Source organism: Nipponia nippon, unplaced genomic scaffold (assembly GCF_047370975.1).
Source record: "Nipponia nippon isolate SJK-2023a ecotype South Korea unplaced genomic scaffold, ASM4737097v1 scaffold_30, whole genome shotgun sequence".
Taxonomy (NCBI): domain Eukaryota; kingdom Metazoa; phylum Chordata; class Aves; order Pelecaniformes; family Threskiornithidae; genus Nipponia; species Nipponia nippon.
Genome location: NW_028262348.1, coordinates 4,132,250 through 4,158,258, shown reverse-complemented (window position 1 = coordinate 4,158,258; position 26,009 = coordinate 4,132,250). Strand labels below are relative to the sequence as shown.

At 45.3% G+C, this 26,009-nt stretch overlaps 1 protein-coding gene across 6 annotated transcripts in view; it reads right to left on the bottom strand.

Annotated features, from left to right (window-relative positions):
• Positions 1-1,427: 1,427 nt before the first annotated feature.
• RNFT2 (ring finger protein, transmembrane 2) overlaps positions 1,428-26,009 on the bottom strand; it is a 42,318-nt gene continuing 17,736 nt past the window's right edge. For 3 of the 6 annotated variants that reach the window (XM_087768822.1, XM_087768824.1, XM_087768823.1), the window contains 4 exons: positions 19,729-19,878; positions 14,032-14,097; positions 12,888-12,989; positions 6,273-11,116 (listed from right to left, as the gene is read on the bottom strand). In XM_087768822.1, coding sequence (XP_087624948.1) covers positions 10,733-11,116; positions 12,888-12,989; positions 14,032-14,097; positions 19,729-19,878 — 702 coding nt within the window. In that variant the 3' untranslated portion in view covers positions 6,273-10,732. Of the gene's footprint in view, positions 11,158-12,887; positions 12,990-14,031; positions 14,098-19,728; positions 19,879-26,009 lie in introns of all 6 variants that reach the window. The other 3 variants (XM_087768825.1, XM_087768827.1, XM_087768826.1) reach the window with 3 other exon arrangements.

Sequence of the window (26,009 nt, the reverse complement as noted above, 5' to 3'; positions counted from 1 at the left end):
AGTATTATCGTGTTCATACTTTCTCAAGTAGTGAACACCTTTCCTATTTAGCTTTTGCCAAAAAAGCTAATTAGCTTTGCAAAAAAAACTTTTAAAATACCTCCAGCACTTCCAGAGAGCGGGTGTGTGTGTGAAAGTCTGTGTACATGCAGATACAGAAGCCGTAGAAAGTGTGTGGCTAGCTGGTAGCCTTGATCGCAGCAAGACAAATGAAAATGTGCTTCAAGTCTAGATGATTCATTCTGGCTTTAGTCCTTTAAGCTATTTTCACTGTTGCTTCAGATTCCTCAAAACTAGAAAGCAAGGCTGTAAACCGAGGGAGGGAGAGGTTGTAATTGCCACATCCTGTGCGCAGCAGCAGCTGGAGCAGCTGGCAGTAACTGGGATAAAGCAGATAGGGTTAAGTCTTACGAGGCTGAACCAGAGACGTTCTAGGTTACGCAGAGTCCGTCGCAGCACCAGGATTTGCCCGCTTTCCTCACGGTGGAGGTTTCAGTTCATCTCAGAGGCAGTGCCTTCCCACTGGCATGAGCAGGGCAGTCCTACAGAAGGAAGGGACGTGATTCTGGGTTTACATCAGAGTAACGCCGATCAGAATCCGCCCCAAAGCTGTTTGCCAGCCCTAATTACACTCTGACTTCATAGCTGATGCAGTTGCATAGTCAGCTACTCCCCCCTCCTTTCTCCCACCCGGGTGAAATCACCTCATCCAGAGGGCCAGCAGAGATTTCTCCACTGAGGTTTTTATAAGATCGCTCACTGTCACAGTCTCTGCAAGCTAGACAACGCAGACTGAAAGAGGGGATCTGCCCCAGCAGATGCGGGTATGAACAAACCTAGGTATAAATGTGGGGAATGGGAATTTCATAGTAGATGCCCCTTGGGCACCGCTCCTGCTAATTTGCACTTAGATAGGTGCCTTTCTCTGAGCACTTTATTAATTAAGGCTTGCAGCCCGCCTATGAGGCAGAGAAGTTATTACTGCCCTCATTTTACAGCAACAACTGAAAGAAGTGGTTTGCCCAAGGCCACAAATCTAATCAGTGGCAGAACCAGGAATGAGTGAGTTCTCCCAGTCTCCTGTGATACCCAATGCACCCCATTGCCTACCTGTAACAAAATTAATGCCTTCCCTAAAAGTTAACATTTTTGTTAACGTGATGTAAATGAAGATGGAGCACCCAAAAGAACGAGCCTTGCAAAACGAGAGCTCACCAGAAATCCTGCAGTAGCACAGGGATAAAGGCGTCAGCTCTTGTGTTGAACCACAAAACCAGCATCCCCATAAATTACATACCTCTTCTTGTCAGTAAATTTAGCAGGAGGGTTCAAGCATAAATTTAAAAGAAGCTTTTATTGTAACCAATGCATCAATATAATTAAAACCAAACACAATTCTTTTGCTTTCTTAGGCTGGAGAAAACCCTGTGCCCTTGGAGAAAATTGTTTCCCCTTTTCCTCCAGGGAATCCAGAGCCTGAGCAGCAGCTGTGAAGAGTGGAGATAAAGAAAGAAGTGGAAGATGTTGGAAGCGCTTTGGGCAACGTGAAGAAGGATTTGCACGGAAGGAGCTGTTCAAGGGCCCAGCAGCAAAACAGAGACACATACATGCTTATATATAGAAGAATGTAAACCCTCCTGTATGCATACGTTAAAACGTGCATGCCTTGTTGAGAACGTAAGCAACATTCCTTGTAGATGATGGTGGTCTGAGCATTCGTGCTCCTGCAGTCTGAGTCAAAAGATTAGTGATGTCCTCGCTGTCATGCTAGCATCTTCTCCACTGCACCTTGTTTACGGCAACATAAACGTTCCTTTCAGTGCAGCAGGATGAAAAATAAGCTCTACATCCAGAGTTAAGTAATATCTTGAGAGAGCAAACTTGCTGCAAAATGGGCATGTCCTAGCCGTGGTGGTGGGGGAACCGGTGCTTAGCAGCCTGGACAACAGACCGTTTGTGTGTGTATATATTAAGCGCTATAGCACCAGGTGAGATAAGCTTTTCTTATGACTTTAGTTTCTCTGGTGCTACATTTAATATTTGTCTGGGGCAAAACTGCCTCTCTGTGGTGCTACAGTTTCCCCAAGAGGATGTTCTGAAACATGGGACAAGGAGAAATCTATTTTGGTTATTAATATTTATACACAAGATAGCAAAAAAAAAAAAAACTTGTTGAGAAGGTGCTATTTTTTTCTTTCTTTCAATCTCTGCATAAATTAAGACAAAACAAATAATCTAGCCCAGAACTTTATAAAACTAATTTTCTTTGGGGCAGTTCTTTTTCTTTTGACGGTCCGGAGCTTGGGAAGCAGCACGCACTGAGGTGGCAAAGACACACCAGCTCTTTTCACTGCAGTGTACGTGTTAAAGTCTGCTAGTGCGGAACCTCCTGCAGCTCCGGAGGTGGGTGTTCTCCTGGATGGTGACTTAAGCAGTCTCAAATCCTGCGAAGCAGGGGAGAGCGCTGTATCCAGGCTGATCAATGGACTAGGGGATAACAGGAGAACTTGTCCTTAGAAGTCAAAGGGCTTTTTTCAGTCTAGTACTGAGCGCTTTTTTTCTTGCAGCCAAAACTACCTGTCAGATTCAGGATACCTTCCAGATGCTATTTACAGCAATTATTATGCACAGTTTTTTAGAAACATTTTTCCCAGCTTCGGATATTTGCACCAGAAAATTGTCCCTCTCATAGCAGGGGGCGATTTCCAAAGGCATAAAGGAATGTTAAGAACCCAATTGCCAAAGGAAGTTTGGCTCCTTGTCTTTTAAAAATACTTCCTAACCCTCGCCCAGTCAAGGACCAAGCTGAGCGGTCACCGTGTCCCAGTCAAACTTTGCAGTTTTCACTACTGCAGGAGAAATGTTTCTAAGCAATCGAAAAGCTAAATTCTCCCTTTATCAAATATTCACCGATGTGTTTTGGGCCCCTGCACACATATTTGTGGGTATTACGGATCCAAGTCAATTCACAAACAGCAGAAAGGGCTATGCTGAAAGAGCAAATTGTTCCTAATGAGTAACCTTGCCCTACTTTATATCATGTGCAGTGTTGGGAGGGATCGTGTAGCTAAGTGTAGTTTGTCTGTTGATAGAGTTTGGATGGTCTCAGAACCACAGGGACCGATAAAACATTTGCCTACCGTTTTTGGCCTGATGCTCAGTAATACTCGGCATCCTGTACTCCTTCCCGGCTCAGTCTCCTACTGAAATAAGTAATAATTCTTCTAGCAAAAGGAGGAGCCTCAGCTGATTTCAGCAGTGTTGCAAGTGCTGGATTAGTGACTGCTGGATCGGGCATAGTCTTAAAACCACAACTTTCTGCAAATCACTCAAACGAGGAAGTGAAATTGTGTGTACGGTATTGCACAAGTCGAATTTGAACAGAAAATGATTGATCAGGAAGACCGAATGCGTCATTTGCTGTACAGGACACACAGCCTGCGGGAGGTCTTCCCTCCGCCCCCACACAATCTTCCCTCACCCTGTGCGTGTACCCCACGTACGCGGAGGCAGCCTTGGGACAACCCGTCCGGCCTAGGAGCTGGCTTAACATTTCTCAGTGCAAGAGAGAGGGCTCTCCCACGTATTCCTCACCTTTAACAATTATTAGCCCCTGAGTTCTGAATGTTTAATAAACTTCTTACCCGGAATGTGCATTATTCTGTTTTCCCTTGCATCTTCTGTGCGTACAGTTTGCACTGCCATTGGTTTTCCTGCCACACTGGCTGTCGGGGTCTGCAGCCTTGAGACTTCTTGTAGCGTTTTTCCCAAAGAGGCAATTCCCCTGAAACACTACAGCACAGCAAAGGCAAAGGAAAGAAAGTTCTGGCCTTATCCTAGCGTCCTCACCTTGGGAAAGCCCCTTGAATCAGTGATCAGCCTCAGCAGCAAAGCGAGTGGCTGAGCTCCCTCAGTCCTGCCCCACCGCAGACAGGCTTTTCCGTAAAAAAACCCAAACCCCCGAACTCCCAGGGGAGCAGTCCTCCCCGTGGTGGTTCCCAACATTCAGCAAAAATGTTAGAAGAGCCGTGCTGCCTCTTGTTATTCTCGTGAAACAACAACCTCATCTATGGTGCTTCCCAAGTGTAAACAAGAGCAGGCCCAGTACCCCAAATCCTGCTTTAATCCTGATTTGCTTCACTTTTGTAGTGCGAAATTGGACATTTAGTGTGAACCGAGGGTTAAGTTTTGGAGACTTTCGTCTATCAGTTGCTGGGTCAAGCAAGCTTTGCTAGAGAAACAGCTTCCCAGCACTCTATAGCCAGCATTCCCTGTACATAAATCAAATTACTTACTAGAGGGTACGTATTTGTCAAAGCCTTACATTTTCTGGTATAATTGCTATTCTTGAATGCCTCCATTTTTTGACAAGGGGTGTTTTTATCCTTTTTAAAATATCTGATTTGACCCTGGTCGGTGTTTGTATTGGAAAAGCAAGCATGCTGTATACTCCCCTAGTGCTGTTCTTACTGTATTGCAGCAGCTGTGTGAGATGGCGGGGGGTTCTGTACCGTACTAATGGGTAGGAAACCAGCACAGTTCCTCTCTCTTGCTCCTCTTTTTTTTTTTTACAGCAGCCAAGAAGTCATTGATTTTGATTAGCTTCGCAGTTGCGCCTCCGTGAAGACCGGGGAGTGCTCTCTAAATGAAAAAAAAAAAGACCTCATCTTAGGTTTCAGCAGACGGTGCGCGTGCAAGCCAGAGGAGGAGGTTATGAGATCATAGTCTATATAGAACGCCGCATAATGTGGCTGTGAGGGAAGTCTTTATTAATTTTTAAAGCAGCACTCCACCAAGATAGCTCCCATCACATATTGGAACTTCATATTTCAAGTTAAAAAAGCAGTCTAGTGGGGGCTACTAATCAGCTTCTCTCCCCCTGCCTGTTAAAATAATCCTTTGGCCAAATTAATTCGAGGATAGCACGGGTGGCAGACAGCTGGGTTACACCCAGGACAGAATTTAGCCCATTAATTCCAGATTCCTTCCTCTTCTCTCTTAGAATTATTTTCAGTAGGTAAAAAAATACAGAATGGGACCAGTTCTACCTCCGATGTTGTACAGGAACGGCAATGCCTCCTGTGTCGTACGCTTTCATGTGCCCAGGAGAGGCATCACCCAATAAAAACATACAGCAAATCACCAAAATCAATGAGCTGTCAGTGATGAGGAATGAGAAACCCATCACGCTTCTGTTTTAGAGCATGTAGGCATGCAGAAATTACCCTAATTTACCTAAGCCCATTACTAAAGCAATTTACTTAAATCAGAAACAAACACTTGTAAAATCAGTTTAATCTGATTTGTGAATTTGCTTTGTTTCTATATCATGCTAAAATTATAAGGGTCTGACTTCCACTGCGGAAGCAGCAGCAGTGCCTTCCAACGCAACGGATTACAAACAGATTTGGTTAAACCGGCGCAGTTTCTGTGTCCACCGCACCTTGGAATGAGGCGCTTTGCCCGGCTGCCTCGTAAGATGAAGCAGTTTGGTTGAATACTGCGATGGCTCCGGATTCCTCGCAGGTTCAGCAGGCAGAGGAGAATCGCGCTTTGGCGGGGGGCAATGGAGAACGGGGAAGCCAAACTGGAGATCCCTCCCTTTAAAAACTGCACCACCAGCTACAAAATGGTTCATGATGAGGACGGAATAGTACACCTACCTTAATATTTAATTTTAGTTTTCCTACAAATGGTTTTAAAACATCCGTCCGTGATCTTGACAGAAGTCTGAGATCTATATAACAAACTACCTGTGGCTCCAAATTAAATCCTGGACCCACGTTTTTTGTCCATGTCAAAACCTCCTGGCTGCATGCTACCTCCACAACAGGTGACCAGTACCTTCACAACTTTTCTTAGAGCAAATTTGCTTTTGAATGCAAGCTTCAAAACTAGCCTCGCTCTTGTAGAACACTTGGCCAGGCACTGCTTGCTGTCTGCTGAGCTAAACTTGCTCATCTCTCTTAGTACAAAAGGTTAGGAGGCACTGGCCGTGTTAATTCAAAATCCAAAAGCCTAGGGAAGTCTCAATACCGTGGGACTTGATCTTTGTTAGGAAAACACGAGTGTATCAGCTAGTCTGAACGGCGGGGAGGAATCCTCGCACGCTGCTCCTACCTTGGTCTTCTCATTCGGTCCTGGTCTGAATGTGCAAGGCCTTTTCGTTCAAAGGCTGTCTTTGCCCACCGGACAGGTACGCATCCCTGTCGCCAGCCTGCGACACTTCGGTGCTTCTTCCCTCTGCCAATCCTGCTGGCTTGACTCACGCGCCATCTGCGTAGCACGAATCTCCGTCGGCGGATACCCCAAACGCGCTCCCAAACTCAGGTCTTCCGAACAACAGCTCTGCCCTTAGCAGTTGTGGGAAAAAGCTGACTGTTCCAGCCAAAGCTGCAGAATTTCCCTTCCCCATCTGCAAGAGAAATTTAAAACTACAAAATACAAAACAAGCGAATATTTTTTTCTGACAATATTTATTTGAATGCAGGAGTGAATTTTCATGTAACTCCGATCAGACTTCTTCAGTGTTCACTCTGCACGAATACTTGAGTACTTGAATGTCACAAGTTTTTTAATATTTACAGAAAGTGACTTTGGAGCTTGACAAATATTCACTGAAAGCATCTGGGTATTGAACTGCCATTATTAGTTACAGCCGTTATTCGTTACAGATGCCACCTAAGTAGAGAGCAAAACCAGCTACAATGGGATTTAGTTTTCATGGGTATTCACAGCGTAACCTTTCCGATCAATTTGAAGACCACAGTTTATCACAAGAAAAAAAATCTTCCCATCATTTTTAGTCCTTAGGACATTTGCAAATTTTCCAGTCTGCTCCCAGATGCATTGCTAACAGAATAAAACAGATGCGATGTGGTGAATGCACAATTCCATGCACATTACTGATGCGTTACTATTTGGATGTAAACTCTTGCAGAGTCACTGTGCAAGTTTCCACCCTCACCAAAGCAAGAGCAAAGCCTGTGCTCACTGCTGACTCGAGTTCACGAAGGCTCCTGTTTATGGTTGGATGTGGCTTCTCTCTTTTGTAAAAGGAATTTCATATGCTGAGACTCTTTGTACATATTTATAATGACTTTATTAAAAAAAAGAAAAACAACTGTTCAATGGCGAAAAAAGGCTCCAGTTTTTTTATTTCCTCTCTGAAATTTGAGAGAACAATTTCCTTCCACAACCCTAGCTGTTTTCCCATGGACATCAACAGAAGTTTCTCATCAGTTGTCATTAGAACGGAAGCTTCCCCTCTACGTTTTCTGGTCCGTATGTCGTGTTCTAGGAGAGGGTAGAACCGTCCTGCCTCACAAAACCAGCACCCTAACGTACCCGAGGAGGGAGGCTTTGACAGACTGCTAACAGCACGGAGCTGTTTCTTCCACAGCATCCAGCCCAGAAGAACAGGGACTGAAGGATGCTGTGTTCGTTTAACAGCTCTGTAGTAGTGGCCTGTAGTAAATTCTTTATCTTGCAGGAATTAAGCTGATCTTTCTTATGCTTCCAGTAGAATAAATATCCACAGCATAAAATTTCACCTTCTATTTAGCTCTAATTAATTTGAACAGAGAAGTGGAGCGCTGGATGGCCCACCGAGCCTCGGGCACCCCTGTCCTCTCAGGTACCGGCTCTTCCCACAGCGAAGGCCTGACATCCAGATGGCGGTGCTGCATTTTGTCACTGAGGTATCTGATAGCAAGAGCAGCCTTCTGCCTCAAACGTTACCCAACCAACCACCTCCCTGGATTTCTGTTGAGACAAGGGAGAATTGCCACGGGTTACCTGCGCGCAGGTGTCAGATACCACTGAAGCACGTCACCAGAGGAGCCAGGCTTCTGCACAGGGACGAGAACGCTGCCTTGTAATAGTGAGGGAAAGCAAAAATCACGAAGGGATCGCTGAGATGAAGCGAAAGAAAAATAAATCATTAGAAGGTCTTTAGAAAATCATGATGCTGGTGCAGGGGTTCTTAGGTGGGTACTAAAAACATCCGAGGCACGTGGCGATTCTTCCACTCTGTGCCAGTATGAAGTCTTACTGCGTGATCTTCCCGAGTCCTTGGGCTGTAGCAAAGTGTATGATGATGATAGGCCTCTCTTTCTTACACTGACAACGGGGAAAGATCATTCAGTAAAGAAAAAAAGAAGTAAAGAAAGACTGTAAGGATGGCAAAAAAGATCCCCCATACTTTCCCTTTGATTGCTTGCCTTCCTCATCACCAAATTAAAAATAGTAATGTTGAAACAGTGTATCAGATGCTATCTGTAGTGTCAGGCTGATACTGACCTTTTCATACACTTCTCCAAACACATTTTCCATGAGCAGTTAGAAAAAAAATCAGAATTAGAAGTGGCTTTTCAAATGTTTTGTAAGCAGATACCACCAAGCCTTTAATTAATTGGCTGTCCTGGTTTCAGCTAGGATAGAGTTAATTTTCTTCTTAGTAGCTGGGAGAGTGCTGTGTTTTGGGTTTAGGATGAGAATGATGTTGGTAACACACTGATGGTTTGGTTCTTGCTGAGTAGTGCTAAGCTGTTGCTAAATAGTTGCTAAGTAGTGCTCACACCAGTCAAGGACTTTCCAGCTTCCCCTGCTCCGCGGGGTGCACGGGGCGGGGGCGGGGGGCGGGAGGGGGCACAGCCAGGACAGCTGACCCAGACTGGCCCCAGGGCTATCCCACACCGTATGACGTCATGCCCAGTATATAAACTGGGGGAAGAAGAAGGAAGGGGGGGACATTGGGCGTGATGGCGTTTGTCTTCCCAAGTCACCGTTAGGCGTGATGGAGCCCGGCTTCCCTGGGGATGGCCGAACACCTGCCTGCCCATGGGAAGGAGGGAATGAATTCCTTGCTTTGCTTTGCTTGCGTGCGCAGCTTTTGCTTTACCTATTTAACTGTTCTATTTTATTCTACTTCAATTATTAAACTGTTCTTATCTCAACTCACGAGTTTTCTTCCTTTTACCCTTCCAATTCTCTCCCCCATCCCACGGCGGGGGAGTGAGCGAGTGGCTGGGTGGGGCTTAGTTGCCGGCTGGGGTTAAACCGCGACATTGGCATTGCACTGAAGACTGACGCTGAAACCTTTCATGAATTGCCTGCCCACAGAATCAGTAATTTTCCCTTTTCTTGGTGAATATACCAGACTATCGTACATAACAACATTTTTATGCTCATTGGAAACCTTGCTTCCTTCCTTACTGAACTCTTTCCCCAAAAGGCTGTTCCCACTGGAGATAGCCACTGGATTCCTCGGCTTAGCTCTCCACTTTCATGGGATCCATTTGACAAGAATCAAATCACTTTGTTTTGGAAAGTAAAGCTTTTCCTCCTTTACTCCCCTGTATCTCTCAAGCCAGATTTGGACTATCTTCCCTGCTCAGGCTCTGCCTCTCATCATTTCTCCTCTAGCCATACTGAACTATTATTTCCAAAGAAATGTTGAGCCTTAATCCTGTTACCATTAGCTCCTGTTTGCTTTAATTCTTCTCCCTGTGGAGTTTCACAGCAGGAGGGGAAGGTCGCAGTCAGTACATACACATAGGCTCATTTCCCCCAGGTACAGTTCTTCCTGATTATCCACTCAAGCGGGATTGTAACCTTACGGCCATTTCCACAGTAATGAGCATGGAAGATGCCACAATTACCTAATGAGGCACTTTCTCCGGGCGTGCAGCAAAAAGCAGAGGTTGTTTAGCGAAAGAGAAAGCTCCAGCGAACAAACAGCAACTCCATTTGTATGGAAGTGCCACTGCAGCACCCTCAGCAGAGATGGAAATTGCAGCAATATGAAGTATGTTAATTCTCCTGTTAACAATACGAGGTATCTCCTCGAAGAGCTGTTTCTGCAGCGGAGGTGTTACAATCAAGTCTCCACCATCACAGGTGGATTATCCAGCTTGTGTATAAACCAGGCTGGCTCCTGAAGCAATGCAGCTGCTTCTGTCTAATTCTGCCCTCAAGCTCGTAAGTCTCACTAAACCCAGTCTCTCCAGGGGGCCCTGTATCCTGATGCCCCAGCATTTCTGGTACCAGCAGTGCTGTATGGGCCCAGGGCTGCCTGAGCACGTTTTTCTGGTTTGGGACCCAGGCGGGTTCTGGATGCTGAGTGGCGCTGGTTTTTAAAGCCAGTAAGCCTGGCCTCAAGTGGCTGTGCTGAGGAGAGTATTGCAGAGACACCTGAATCTGTGGGAGGCTCTTGGTTAGGACCTCAACTTTTCACCTAGACAAATCAAACTTGACTTTAATCTCTTCTGGCCTCCCACTGTTCTCCCCATATGCTAGGAAATCAGAAAGTCTGATCATGAAAATTAAAGAGGAAAAACATTCCCAAGAAAAGCAAGTGTCATTTCCAGCTTCACTAGCACGGTCTTTCCCAAGTTCCTTGAGATTTTATTAAGATGATAACATGTGGAATCAATTGCAAAAACACGGCTGCTGGGAAATGACGTTTCTCCAACCCCAAATAAACTTTGGGCACGTGGTTCTGAAGTACCGTTTCGGAAGAGTTCTCAAAGGTAATATAACAGCATCAGCGTAATTCTGTGAGGTTACAGATTCGGGGAAGCTAGGGCCATTTAATGTGAAAAATCTCACCAGTGGTTTGAGCCAGAGACAGGACAGCTGAGCCAGAGGAGGACAGCTGTTTTCCAGTATACCAGGTTATACACATGCAATTCACAGTATGCTTGCCTTGTACACACAATATTTATCTATACTAAAAGGACAGAAAAAAAGGAAACATCCCAGGTAGTTTATAACCATGTACGTTCAAGAAAAAATCTCGGCTGTAGCTTAGCCATGGAGTTTGCCATAACATAAACCTGCCTTTGAGGATAAAGTTTCTGGCTAGTAACAATTGTTCTGTTGGCTCCTGGAGAGACAGAGCTGGAAGAAAAACTAAGACAACAAATCCACAGGCAACTAAATAGGGGCATGGGATCACCAGATTTTCCAGCTTTTTCTTCTCTCCGCACATGTTATTCCATTTGTCGGTATGTATTGGTTTTAATACACCTGGAAATGAGCAGAGGTGGTGCCATCCTTCCAGCAACGCAGGGTTTCTACTGTGACAGAACGACAAAGAGGACAGGTCTTCTCCCTGTCAAACCAGAGGCAGAGGCATTCTTCACAAAACACATGCTGTGGAGACAGAAGGGCAGCATCAGGATGCGGGCAGGAGGGCCAGTCTTGTCACTAAGTGTGCACGCTCACGGGAGCAAGTAACAGCTCAAGTTCAGGTGGACAGTGCAGCTGATTAGCAGTACTCACATGATATGAAAAATAAATCCCGGCGTTACTAATACATCAGTTCGTCAAAGCTAATGATATATTACTCTGTTTCTTAATATAGCAATAGAAAGAAATATTAAAAAGGCCTGCGACATTTGGGCTAACGAAGTCGTTGAGAGGGTTGTCTCTACCATGTTTCCATCCTCAATTCCCTGGGTTATTTTACAAGTCTTCCCTTAGCTCAAACGCCCCCCTTTCTTCCCCCTACTCCTTACTGCACTTGCTTTTTTCTGCTCACATCACCCAGTCCTAGTCAGCCGCTTCACAGTCCCAGTTTCCCGTTCTCTATAAATGTCAGTTTTCACTCCTTATCTTCTCTCATTTCTACACTGAGCCACAACAGGATTCTCCCTCCAGCCTGCCTTGGGTACAAACAGAGATCAGGAGGGACGGCGGCCCAGCACACAACCCCATCGAGCCCAGACTGGAAGAGCAGGACTAGGGCTAGAAGGGAGTATGAGAAGCCTTAAGAAGCTGAGACCTCCTCAACGCATGGGGAGTCAGCAGAAATGTTGCTCACCAAAATCTCAACTCTGGTAAGCACGTGCAAAGATAGCTGCTCTGGGGCTCACAGCTTGATAACATCTGCACAGATGTTCACAGGAATAGTAAGAGGCACTATTGATGCACAGGTGACCTACTTGCTTTAATTTGATAACCCTGTTACAAAGCGTGGGAATGTTAAGGCTCTTCAGAAAAAGACTCTTAAGCTTTATTTTGATATCACGAGACAGCATATATCCCACCGATGCCGTTCCCAGAAACAGCTGAATCATTCTGCCTAAGGTTTTCCTGCACGCATCAGCCAGAGACAGCCTCCAGGATGCAGAATTTCAACCCCAACAGAAAAAGCTTGACCGAGTTACAAGCAACTTGTAAAAAAATCTTGGGGAAGCATCACCAGTCTTGCCACAAGGCAACACCTTCAGCTGGCCTCTGAGATATTAACAGAACCCCCGGCAGCATGGTGTGTTTGAAGGGTTTCACTAGCACCAGATTAGGACCACTGCACTACTCAGCGTGCCATTCTTAAGCTCTAGGTTTTGCCGGTGTTTACCAAATGAGAAACAGGACAATTCCCATGTAGTGGCAGCGGTGCCCAACTTCTATATGCAGAACTGCTTATTATTTTATTTACGGCCAGGTGTTCAGGGGCCAGACCACGATTACATGGTGCTGCACCAGTCTTCATGCATCCTATCAGGCTGATTCTGGATCTGTGCCCCTCTCATAGCACTTGCTCATAATTCGGTTGGCCTATCGACTAGCCAGTCTCCCCAAGGGTCAGATAAAAATGTCTTGCATTCTAGATCCAAGGTCTGGACTGCCAACTGGCAGTCCCTGGATGACAAGGCTGGTCTTTTCCATCTCAACAGCTATGATCAGCCCCTAAAGAGTGGCTTAGCTATCGTGAATCACTGGCTATCAGGAAGAGGGCAATAAACATCCACTAGGACCTAGATCAAGACCCAGCAAATGATTTTAGAAGTAGTCAGGTGAACTGTGCCTCTCCCCAGCTGCAGAAGTTAACAAAATGAATGCCAATGAGGGAACCTGACGTGGGAATCTTGGGGTCTTACCTGGCACATAAGGATCAAAGGTTCCCTGAATTCTGCTTGGCAAATGGCACAGATGTCACCTGCCTCACTGCACTGCTGGCTGGTAGCACGAACTCCATAGGTCTGTTAGGGAGAGGTGGAAAAAAAATCCCAACGTCAAAGGGTTAGAAGATAATCTGGTTTGTGGCTAAGCATACACAGACACTATTTTTCACACCCAGATTCCCTGCACGACCTGGGAAGGACACCAGTGTTATGTCACTGTGTGTGGGGAAGTGAGATTTGGGCACCGGCACACAGAACACAAGGAGTCTGGAGCTCTGTGTTCTCTGTTTTGTTTTCCCCTCGAGCTGACTCCATCTTTTAGTGCCTCCACTTGTGGAGCAATGATAATGAAATTTAATGAGCTCAACAGGGAGCCGAAAGGATTAATTCAGCATCATTTGCAGAGGTGTTTAGATAGTGGGAGGTATTATTATTAGCAAGTTAGACAATAGAAGAAAGAATAACAGCAGCAGCACCCACAGGCTTCCCACTTTTCTTTTTAAATATGTGGAAGGTAAAGGTTGCTTCTGCTATTGTAACAGTAATAGGGGAAATGGAAACATGCTGAGGAAAAATGACCGGCCCAAGCCCACGGAATAAGCAAGGCAAGCTCTAACAAACTTCTATGATGTTATGTTTCTTTCCTCTACAGTCTTTGATCTTACCATTTTAAAATATAAGTCACAGTATTTCACTGCAACAGGTCTAAATATCAGTACTGTACAATGCGATGCCCGGGATAATTTCTGTGCACTACAGGATCTCTTTTAACGTCACTGCACATCAGGCACTATATACTTCTATTTAAGTCTTTCTCACACTCTGCACTACAAAGTTTTGTCAGCTTCTTGCAGTTTTGTCCTCATTGGGTTAATCCATATTACACAGGGCTTCCAATCAGACAAAAGAGGCCAGACTAGCAACAATCTCCTACCATACCTGGGACAGGGCAGATATCAGAAAAGGTTCCTAACATCCCTGACAAGAGATACCAGCTTATCCAGCCATGGGACAACAAATTGTTTTATTCTGTGATCCTGATACAGCAATTTTCAACTCCATCATTCCATAGTAACAAGGTTCCTCCTGTGAAACTGCTCTAATACAAATGACTGCTTACCTGCGGGGTGCAAAGGACCTTCAGCGCCTTCCGGACACTTCCCACACGACCACAGATGTCAAAAGACTGCAATCAAGACATTCCATTTTAGATACTTTTCACAAAACATTTGTGTATGTGTGTGCGTGCCTGCGCACGCGTGTGTGCAGCCCAGAAACTCAGGAAACATGTGGCACAGTTTCTTCAAATGGATACTTGGAGGGAACAAAAAACCTAAGAAACAGCGGTCAAAAAAGATTACATAGTGGTCATGAAATATGTAATAAATGTGCACTGACAGTGCAGAAGGGTAGCTAAAAAAGATCTGGTAACAATGAACTGCAATTAGGGGCATTACAGGACAGAAAGAGGAGCAGACATCAGGGGGTTGTGGTAGGGTAAATTGCCCAGCTCCACTAGGTAGGAAAGGGCTAAAATGGACCCATTCCCACCCTGAGAACTGAGCACCTGAAAAGCCGAGAAGTGAGCTTAGAAAACACTGCAACTAGCTTGAGAAAGAAGGAAGGAAGAGCAGTCTTTTCACATGGAAGAGGCAGAAAACTGCTTTCGTCAGCCTCTGGGGAAAAGGGGGATTTCCAGGGCTGCGTGGCTCTGCCACACAGGTTGACACTTCAAGGCCCAGCTGATAGTATGAAAGAAGGAGTGGGAATTGCCTGTCCTGCTGCAAAGTGATTTAGTGGAGTGCAGTGATTAAATGCTATCAAGAGAAGAATGGCCTGAGGAATGAGAAGCAGGACTGAGGTTGAGTTGCTCCCATCCACCTAAAGAGTGAGAAACTTCAAATGCCAGGAAGGGAGCGAGTTTCCAGCACCTTGGTACTTTGCAGACGCCCAAAGATGGCCAACAGCAGGGGCAACACCAGGTCCTTTTCTTCCCCCCTCCCTCCACTGCCCAGCAAACATGATGTAACTGCATCTGGAGAGCAGCGCTCATTCTGGGCTCCTCATTAAAGACTAAAAGCAGTTCAGAGAAGGGCAGAAAATGAGCCTGCAGAAAATGATTTCTGAAAACAGAGTAAAAGACATAAATATTTACAGCTTGGCTGAGCAGTACAAAAGTGGGGAGAAAAGAAGATAAACTCCCTACAAATATCAAGGGGCTGAGCAAGAGAGGAGACACTCAGCATTCTTAAAGTGAAGACATAATAAAAGGGAAAACAGCTTGAAAACCTAATCCAGTATGCCAGCTTCATCTTCCCTATCTGCTGGCAGAACACAGGGAAAAAAACACTATGAACTAGACAAGATATGAAGAAATTATTGTGCAAAGAACAGCCCTGCATTAGCTGGGAGAAGGGCCAGATGACGTAACAGGACCTTTCCATTTCTAACCTGTCTGAGTGAGAAGCGGCTAGGAGGGCAGGGGAAGATGTGATGCAGAATATGCAGAGCTGTAGTGGACTAGCAGTACAAAGGCACCAGAATGCCTGGAGTTGGCTTTCTATTTTTTTTTTTTTGGTTAGCATGATTAAGTGGGCTCACTGCAGGGAATGCCAATGAGATCATCGTGCAATAGATGCGGAATCAAATGAAGGCACCAATAATGCTTCCAGTCAGCACGTAAAAAGGCTCCCAGGGTCCTTCCAGTAATGCTTCCAGTCAGCAGCTAGCACTTGAGGCTGCTGACTACTACACACTTTTTATCTTCTAACAAGGGTAGGGATCAGCTCTTTCCCACAGTCCAATTCACAGCTTTTTCTGGTTGCGTTGCTTACAGTGTGACTTCTAATGCCTTTGCTCTGGCTCTGATGTCTCCTCTTCTCCCAGTCCATTTCCCCCCTTCAATTTTTTTTCCTCTGGAGTTTCCTGTACCCCCAAAAGGCGCATGTTTCAGTAGTTTCTGTAGCATCTATTTTTCACCCCATGCACTGAAGTCTACGTTGCATCAGTCATCTTTCTAGCAACAGGAGTGCAACAATTGGGTTCACAGACAGTGAGCACTTCTGTTCAGGATAGGGAAAAAATAAGACCTGGATGCCCTTACTGATGAACACCTGGGATTTCTTTGTCAAAATCAGAGCTTCATGTTTACACAGTCCAGACAGAGACACCAAGACAGCTCCCATCAGCTGCACTATACACAACCTTCTGAAAGTCGAGCCTGCCCTTTGTGTAGGGAAAGGGGATGCAACCCTAGCTGAGCCCTGGATTTTTGCCAGGAGCACAGAAGGTCTGAGTGCCAAATTGGCTTCTGTGGTTTTTCTAATGTGGTTTGTGGCTTTGCTAATGTGGACTCCTTTGGGTATATTTTCAGTGTCTCAGGCAAGGAATTAGACCTGCAACTCTTGTGATTGTAAATGGGATGCACGCACCTAGTGTTTCATGATCTCTATTGGAAGAGTGTGCTCCCACTCTTCTTTCACTTCCAAGCAATGTCTCTAGCGTGCAGAGGTCTAATCCTAACCTGGCCACATCTGCGGTACTAAGTAGCTGCCACACAATGACCTGGGACATATTCCTGGACCTATCACCCTTCAGCTGGCCTATCCATCCATTCCCTCTGATGAACTAGATGAATTAAAGGAAGAAACATGCATGTTAAAGGTATAGGTTGTAGCCAATGCACTTTCACACAAGTGAACCCCAGTCCTGGTCCTAAGTTATAGTCAAGGCTAGTAAATAGCTGTCCTTCTCTCCTCATGGAGCTTCTAAATAACAGATCAGCAGAACTTTTCAAAATAAGGTTGCTTTTCCGATCTAGATTATCGCACCACCACCTATAAAGGCTCCATAGTAGAGAAACATCAAGCTAGCCCATAACAAACTGCTTGCAGCTATGTGTCAGGGCCCTAAGTGCATTAATAGGCCTTCATGGCCCTGATGAGCCTCAGCTGGGGTCTCCACCCACAATCCCTGCCCATGGGCCCAGGAGCTCTATTTAAGCTCAGCCTTGGAGGCTTCAGTTCATGTTTGAGCTGTGCTGTGCAAGTGCTAGTTTCAAGCCATAGCTATACCTGTGCCTACATATTGGGTTTGTGTGGCAAGGTTTTGGTAATGAGGGGCTACAGGGGTGGCTTCTGTGAGAAGCTGCTCGAAGCTTCCCCTGTGTTTGATAGAGCCAATGCCAGCTGGCTCCAAGATGAACCCGCTGCTGGCCAAGGCCAAGCCTATCAGCAATGGTGGTAGCACCTCTGGGATAACGTATTTAAGAAGGGGAAAAAGTTACTGTGCAACAGCAACTGCAGCTGGAGAGAGGAGTGAGAATATGTGAGAGCAACAACCCTGCAGACACCAAGGTCAGTGAAGAAGAAGGGGGAGGAGGTGCTCCAGGTGCTGGAGCAGAGAATCCCCTGCAGCCTGTGGGGAAGACCATGGTGAGGCAGGCTGTCCCCCTGCAGCCCATGGAGGTCCACAGTTGAGCAGATATCCACCTGCAGCCTGTGGATAACCCTACACCAGAGCAGGTGGATGCCTGAAGGAGGCTGTGACCCCATGGGAAGCCTGTGCTGGAGCAGGCTCCTGGCAGGACCTGTGGACGTCCAGCCCAGGCTGGAGCAGGTTTGCTGGCAGGACTTCTGACCCCACAAGGGACCCATGCTGGAGTAGTCTGTTCCTGAAGGACTGCACCCTGTGGCAGGGAGCCACACTGGAGCAGTTCGTGAAGAACTGCAGCCTGTGGGAAGGACTCATGTTGGAGAAGTTTGTGGAGGACTGTCTGCCCTGGGAGGGAGCCCATGCTGGAGCAAGGGAAGAGTGTGAGGAGCCCTCCCCCTGAGGAGGAAGGAGCGGCAGAGACAGCGTGTGATGAACTGGCAGCAACCCCCATTCCCTGTCCCCTCGTGCCACTGGACAGGGAGGAGATAAAGGAGTAAAGTTGAGCCTGGGAAGAAGGGAGGGGTGTGGGGAAGGTGTTTTAAGATTTGGTTTTATTTCTCATTACCCTTCTCTGATTTGATTAGTAATAAATTAAACTAACTTCCCCAAGTCAGGTCTCTTTTGCCTGTGACAGTAATTGGTGAATGATCTCCCTGCCCTTATCTCAACCCACGAGCTTTTTGTTATATTTTATCTCCTTGTTCCTGCTGAGGAGGAGGAGTGATAGAGTGGCTTTGGTGGGTACCTGGTATCCAGCCAGGGTCAACCCACCACAGCCTAGCTACAGGTCCCACTGATCTGGACACCCCAGCACATGGAGCAACCTCCCACCCCCACCTTGAGCCTGCCTCATCACTATGGCTATGTGCTGCAATTGTTGGACTGTGTCTGACCCTGGCTGCCTTCACCAGACCTGATCCTGACCTGTGGATTGATATTCTGGCTTTATCTTGCACCTGCCTCACCCCCTGAAGATCTGGACTCTTTGAACCTGGCTGTCACCTCCAGGCCTGCTCTGCTTGTCTTGTTTGGGTGCTGTGGGGCTGGGCCCTGGCTGGTGAGGCCCTTGCCCTGCCAGCTGTGTTTCTGTGCTTGGCTCCCCTTTCTTCAAGGAGCAGATGGCCCCCACTGCTGCTTCACACTATGATGACTTCTCCAGATATAAGAAATGGCATGTAGAACTGCAGGTAAGCATCCCCTGTTGAGTAACTTTTGCAAGGAGGGACACCAGAAAGATCACCTGAAATCTGTCCTTGTAATTGTGATCTGTATACCTGACCTGACCTGTGATCTGTATACCTGACAAGGCAGAAGGGTGAGGAAGGGTTGGATACTGTTGTCTAGAGGGGATCCAGACAATGACATCTTTGAAAGGGACAACAATCCTCTCCCACAGCACAGGGTAAAGAGCAGGAAACACATAGCTGAGAGAATGGGTGGGTGTGCAGGGAACTACACTGGTCTCGTGTGCTTTCTATTCTGGCACTGTTTGCTCTGTTTCTGGCTTGATCACAGACCTGCTGTGACCAAGTCATTTCACTTCCCATGACCTCCTCTGCCTATCTTGCCTACAAAAATTGTAAATTCCTTGACAGCAAGGGTTGCATTGCCCCATTCCTATACAACATACAGCTGCAACTGCAGCCACATCTTGCATAAGACCTATAGTATGACGTTGTATTGCTCACCAATCCATTAATCCCTTTGAGCTGTTTTCAGCTTAGATATATTCTCTCCTGTTTTTCAGTCTGCTTCTGCAAAGCCATTAGCCCCTTTCTCCTAGGCAGAGACAAGCATCAGGGCTGCAGCAAGCTTGACTCCCTTGGCCTTTCTCAGAGGGATGGATAACACAGGTGTATCATTGTTTGCTTCAGCTACTGCTCTGCCCCTAGGCAGGGTTCAATACACACAATTAGAAATACAACTCTTTCTAGACTTCAGACTTGGGACTTTTCTAAATAAGTCACACCATTTCCAATTGTGCAGGCAGACTTTGTGCTCTTAAGAAACATTTAACTGTCTGCAACCTTCCTTTCAGTGTTGCATTTAGAAGCCTGGAGACACTAACCTCTCTCCCAGTACTGGTTCCCCAAGACTCCACTCCCATTCTCCCCTAGCCTTTATAGAGAGGTATTAGAAAGCAGCAATGACTTCATCAGCCTGATGCAACACTACATAAGCAGTCACAGATCTTCTAATGCCCACACACTGGTGAAGCAAAATGCTTTTGGCAACTAAAACACATGGTGTCCCCAGCTGCTGCAGCTTCCCTTCCTGGGTAGCAACAGCAACAATCAAAAGGTTATTTTTTTCCTCTCAGCTGTGTTTCTTTCTCTGCTCTTGCTACAGTTCTCATAGAGGTTATTAATGAGGTGGTACTTGCCTTGCAGAGGCTATACAGGATGATCAGGATCCCACCTAGGAAGTAGCTGCTGGACGGATCATCTCCCATGATGTATTTATACCATAGCTGGATGGGGACAAGGGAGCGAAACAGCTGGCTCAGCTCCTCAATAACCAGGTAAAACTTTCCCTGTAAAACAAACAAGCGATACGTGATTACTATCAGGAAGTCAAAAGAAGAGCACTTAACAGGTGCAGGGCTTGAACCTTATAGGAATTGTGTTCACTGTCCACCTACACACTCTGTTAAATGGTGCGAAGACCGGTATTCATGAGATGCTGCTTTCTTGCAGCCATTTAACTTGGCGCCTAGAAAGGATAACTATCACTTCATTGTTTCTTAGTGTTCCTCTTGCTCTGTCATTTATCCAGCTATTCTACACTTTTGAATCTTAAACTCTTAGAGCAGGTTATGGATATACACCTTATTGCATATCTGTGCAATGCTACAGAGCGCCAACAGCAGAGGTTCAGACTTACAGAGATGAATATGATGTAAATTGTAGATACTATTAATAATGAGAAAAGGAATACAAGGTAAGCTGCTTTGATCCTATACCCCCTTCTGAAGGTACAGAGATTTAAATATAAGGTGACATTAGTCCTCCTGACAACTTTCTAGATGATCCCAAGAAATCAAATTAATTACCTATTTGCTAGCATCCTTCCACTCAGGTGTGTGTTGGATCCTGTACAGTACACAGATAAAAAGACTAGCTCTGAAAAAAAACCCTCAAGGCATTTTAAACTCAGATACCTAATCTTCCTGAGGACCTTAAGAAAGAAAGGGGGAGGAGGGGGGAAGCATGCTGGTTGAAACACTTCTCTCTCAAAAGAGACTCAAAGAATGGGCAGCATTCTTTGTAAACCTTCACCAAAGCTGTCCTTGCCTTTCTGGTGTTTACTCCAATTAGAAAGCTTTCCTTCCTTGAAGGACACCTGCAAGGTAACATAAATGCCCTCCTGGATTACTACAACTATGAGGTGCAACAACTGAAATGGATTTTTCTTGCCACGTGATTTCTGTTTTAAAGCACCTAAGACTAGGGCTAAGAAGCTGGCTAAATAAGGCTATCTAATTTAGGGTCCCCCCATCTTAATGAGGACCTGTTTATGTCCTGTCCCACACTGTTTAAAAGGGAGAACTGGTGACAGGGCACTAGGTCAGGGCAAGCTGTGAGCCAGAACTATGCTTAATCTGCAATGACATCTGGACTGAAAGCTTTGTTTTTGACATGTCAAAATTCTTTTATTTGATAAGATTATGGAGAAGGGGGAAATTCCCCTGGAATTTTGCTGTGTTGTCCCAGTTAGCTTTGTCATCAGTGATGTCATCACAGGTCAATCGTTAATTGGTGAGATTTGGAGTGGGGATTAAGTCCTCCGCAGTCAACGAGGCTAGCAGCAGCTAGCGCCCTTCCCTAGGGTCTCAGATGAGATCACTCGGCAGGCCATCCTGCTGTACTGAACAAATCGAATCCTTCAGAGAGCTCTGGCATTCTCATGATCTCATATCCCCCCTGGGACAAGGAGTGAGGTCACACCAGCGGTTGCTAACGGACCTGGGCTGCTTTCTTCCTCTCCCCCCCTCCCCTCCTCCTTGCTAATCCCAGGTGGCATCACATAGCAAAAATGTAACAGCAACAATCTGGGGTCCTAAATGCAAGCAATTTATTAAATTAGCACAGAGGTCTCTATCCAGCCTCATGCTTCAATACAATCATCGTTTATTTCAGGAGCCCCTGTGACAGAGGGTCGCAGTCTGCTAATGACTACGCTGTCACTTCCTTCCCTTCACACAGGCAGTTCTCCTCCTCCCCCTCCTCAGCCAGCTCTGATGAAAGCTACCAGCAAGCTAAAGGCAGCAAACTGTTTGCTTTCTCTGACTTGTTCCTCCCACCAGGCTCACACTCATCTTGTTTTATTTAGCCTTGCTTCCCTAGCAGGCTGGGCTGGGACAGGTCACTGCTTACTTTCTCATTGCATCAGATGGAACTTCTGGAATCAGCATTCGGGGCATCAGAGCTGAAAGTCATCTACAACAGAAGCTTTTGAGGCACTAAAAACACTAGAGCCCCCAGCAAGACGTAAGAAAAGATGGGTCACAGGCAGCCCTAGAGGTCCCACCCAGGAATTGGAAGTGGGAAAGCATGGCTATAAAATGAACATGCAGCAAGTGACAAATTTCAATTTTCTAACCACAAAATCTCCACCCTTTACAAAGCTTTCACAATTCCTTTACCTAATGCCAATCTTCAATCTTCAATGGCAACTGCAGGGTATCAGGGTATCTTAGCAGCTAGATACTTGTTAACACCCTCACAAGAGTGCAGTTAAGTTTTAAATGGATGCATTTCTCCATCCAGCCCATGAACACCACCCACTTGACCATTTAAGAGAGAAGCTTAGAGTGATTACAGCTAGGAGGAGGGAAGCAATACAAGGACAGCTGAGCATCTTTTAAAAGAGAACTAGTGCTACAATAAATGCTTACAGAAATGTCAGTCTTGTCAGGCATCTCGGTCCTCAGTACAACACACCAGCCCTTTTCTAAACTAGGAAAAGTGCCTAAAAAATCAGAAGTAATTCTACAAAGGGCTGCAGCAGAAGTGGAGTCTTCCTTCTGAGCCAGAAGCTTAGAAAACAAGGGTTGTTCCCTATAATTTCAGCAGCAAAATTTAGCCTTCTGATAGCAGTAACTTATTGCAGGCGGCACCCATCACTTGTAAGTACACTCAATATACCTTTCTGTCTTCTGCTTTTCAGATTTGTTATATCTTGGCTATCTAGGTTGAAGTTTTCAAAGCCAAATCTTTGTCTCAAGCTGGATTTTGCCTGAAAACTAACCTGAAGTATTTCAGCTATTTCTCATCAAGATTAGGAAGAACTGTGTGTTACATTAAGCACAAATACAATTATTTCTCCTGTGCATCTGACTTGGAGCACTAGCTTGAAATAAGGCAAGGCCTGCCTCTTAGGTGACTTTTCCTGTTTCATAAAAATCCATGTGAATCTGGGAATCTTCTGTTGAATAGACTCTATAGAGATTGAACAGCTCTCTAAGATCAGTGCAAGCTATTTTTGGTGAGCCTGTGAGCCAGCCCCAATGCATGACTGGACTGTGCAGGAGCCAGCCTTCCAGAGCAAGCATATCACCTTGCTGGACTGCAGAGATTAAATAGGGTATTACCTGAAATTACAGCTCCTGGTTAGCGTAGAGCCAGATACCAGAAAAGAGTCCCTGCTCTGCTCTCATCAAACCCTCGCAACAGGCTGGAGTTAAGCCTGACTAAAATGTAAGAAGTACAGTGCTCACCCTGCTTCCTCTGTAGGGTCAGTTACTGTAAAAGCTGACAGCCTACTACTACTGTTATCAAACACTTCATTAGCACGAGTGGCAGCGGACTGTGCTGTGGATCTAATTATAGCAACTCTGCTCATGAGCCTTGTGATACCACATGGTGAAATTTTGATTCCTTTTTTTTTCCAGACTGTTTTGTTAAAAACTAAGTCAATGACTCGAGTATAACCCTCCATTTTCCTCTACCTCCCTCACCACAGAGAAAGACCACTTTTATACTTTAAATCAAGCAGTTATTTTGGAAGAGCAGAATGCAGGATTTTCATACAATTGCAATTTTCCTTCTGTCCATGCAGTGTTGTACAGTCTAATGATGCGAACACATACTATTGTTTCACAGAGGGTGAGGGTACTCATTAAGCACGTGACTTTAGTATTTTGTTATACCCTCATTACTCTAATAGCAGATTTGCATCCTATCACTTCATGCTATTCGAGCACTCCTCAGAGCAGAAAACTACCAAAATTTCTTCAGTCTTTTTATGACATCACCACTACAGTAAAAGATTTTATAAAAACACCTTATTTTCACATTGCTGGCTGACATAAGGGACAGCTATTCTCTGCATTTTCTAAATGAAAACATGAGACACGGAAAGACTAAGGTTAAGGTAAGGTTGTTTTGGTGTCCAAGTTGAGATGTCTGGGATTAGACTTTTTATAAAGCACTTAATTTTATCGCCCACATTACCATTAAAAGCTAGACCACTGACTTCAGTTTGCAGCTGTACAGGGCTTTTCTAGAATCACAGAGAAATTATTTGGCAATGAAAAGGATGGAATTTAATTCTCCCGTGTAGCATTCAACTTTAACTTGTAGAACATTCTTCTTCTTCCAATGGTCTCTTCGTTCTCTATGCACTTTCCAATTTCTACAACAGCTTCTTTCAATACCTCACCTTGCTTCATCCGTGGGGTACAGCATACACTGCTGATGGATGGAAGAAGTCTTACAGAAAGATAACATGGAATCACATAATTAAAAATTGAATCACAATATATACACACCAAAGGGGGCAAATTACAGCTGCAGAAGCAATGCTAATTCCCACATAGCCTACCCGAGCACTGACTTTGTGGTCTCTTTTGACATAAGGCTTTGCATAAGTGTGCATGTGTGCCTCCGCAGAAGGAAACAGAAAGGCATGCTAAGGTTTTACCCAGCGGAATTAAAATGGGATGTAAGAGAAGTGAGAGAAGTTGCAATGAGGCAACTGTAAGTTGTGATTAGCACTCAAGGGAAGTTCCAAGTCTCACTTGTTCTGTTGCCAGCAGCATTAGGACATATTCTGAAACAGGAAGATGCTAGAAAAAACTTTTGAGACCTGCTGGCAATTTGGATCAGAGGAGAGCAGGCTCTGCTGAGATTTCAGGTCCTATTGCCAATATAAGAAAGTGTTGGGTAGGAGCAGTAAACAGGGTTGTGGCACAGAGGATGCTGGTGAAAATCCATCCAAGACTAATGAGGAGTAATTCCAAGGTGGGACTAGAGGGAAAAATGAGATTTTTAGTTAGTGCACAGCCCTTCTGAAAGTCACATCTTGGCTATCTTAAACTGGAAAGTTAAACTTGGAAGGCACCAAAGAGCAATGATTCCTTTAAAAAGTTTAGTAGCAGTGACTTTCAAAGTGTGTTAAGGAGAGGGACAGAAAGAGTCCCAGTTCCTCAGTACCTAGTCTTATGCTTTAGTGAGTCTTTTTCTTTCATAAGTAATAAATCCCACGTTTCTGGCTCTGGGACACTGCATCTGTCCCAGGCTGCAATAGGGAAAAGTCTCTGCAGAACCATCATGTAGTTCCTGTGGCTCTAGAGGATCAAAGCTCAGACTGTTGTCCAAGAAGAGTGAATCTATTTCTGCATCAGTTCCCCCAAACAGCATTCAAGATCATCAAGGAGAGGGTAATGAGAGGATAGGCTATCACCTATCTGGAAACACCACTTTAGCCATACTATTAGAGAAGACCAGGATTAACTTGCATATCGTGCAGTACAAGAGAGCACAGACAAGGAACACGAAGATCTTTACCCAGATATTTTTTGTAACACATCACGTATGTGCCTGCTCCCAGTGCTTGTTTTAATGCTTCTGTATTTTTTGATCAGCATCTAGAAGACTCAAATGCTCCGAGAGACCCTGTTTTTCTCAGGACAAAAAAAAATGTACACAAAATTCATGTTAAATGATTGATAAATATCTGGTCCCATGATGAAAGAGAAGCTGCAGCGACATTAGAAGGCCTCCTGCCATCACCAATTAACACAACTTCCCTCTGGCACCTTCACTCCTAATGTGAGCCTTCTGGAAGAGGCTGTGGCCTAGAGAAAGTGCTTTGGCAGCAGCGAACTCCTCCAGCTTGCCTTCTTTCCCCCGATGCAGAAAGATGGACTTTGTTCTACGTCATGGGTTATTTGACATGAATGCCTAGTGCAAGAAGAGCTTGTTGCTCAAGGAGGATAAAACTTCTGCACATGCAAGTCATTTGTGCAGCTACTCATGTGATCGAGGAAGGGTCAGTCTGCCCAGTGAGAAAGGCTGGGCACCAGGATTTTGGCCCATGGTATCCCATGGAGCTGAGCTCTGACACAAGATGGAGGCAGGTTGCAGAACAATTCTAATCATTGTAAGGTAAGTGCTCATTTTCCTTACAAACTGCTTCATTATATGTGGCTGTGCACAGAGACAGAAACAGGTGGTGACATGATAACCAAAGCAACTGTGGACATGCTTGTGCTCCATTAGAACATGGAAGAGCACTGGGGCTACTCAAAATCAAATCTTGCTAGCTTCAGACTCACAGAATACACAGTTATCACTGATCAGCTGACACTGTAATACATTGCCTTAAGATAGTTTGCTTCAGCTGAATGATCCAAATAATACTGCTTCATGCAAAAGACAT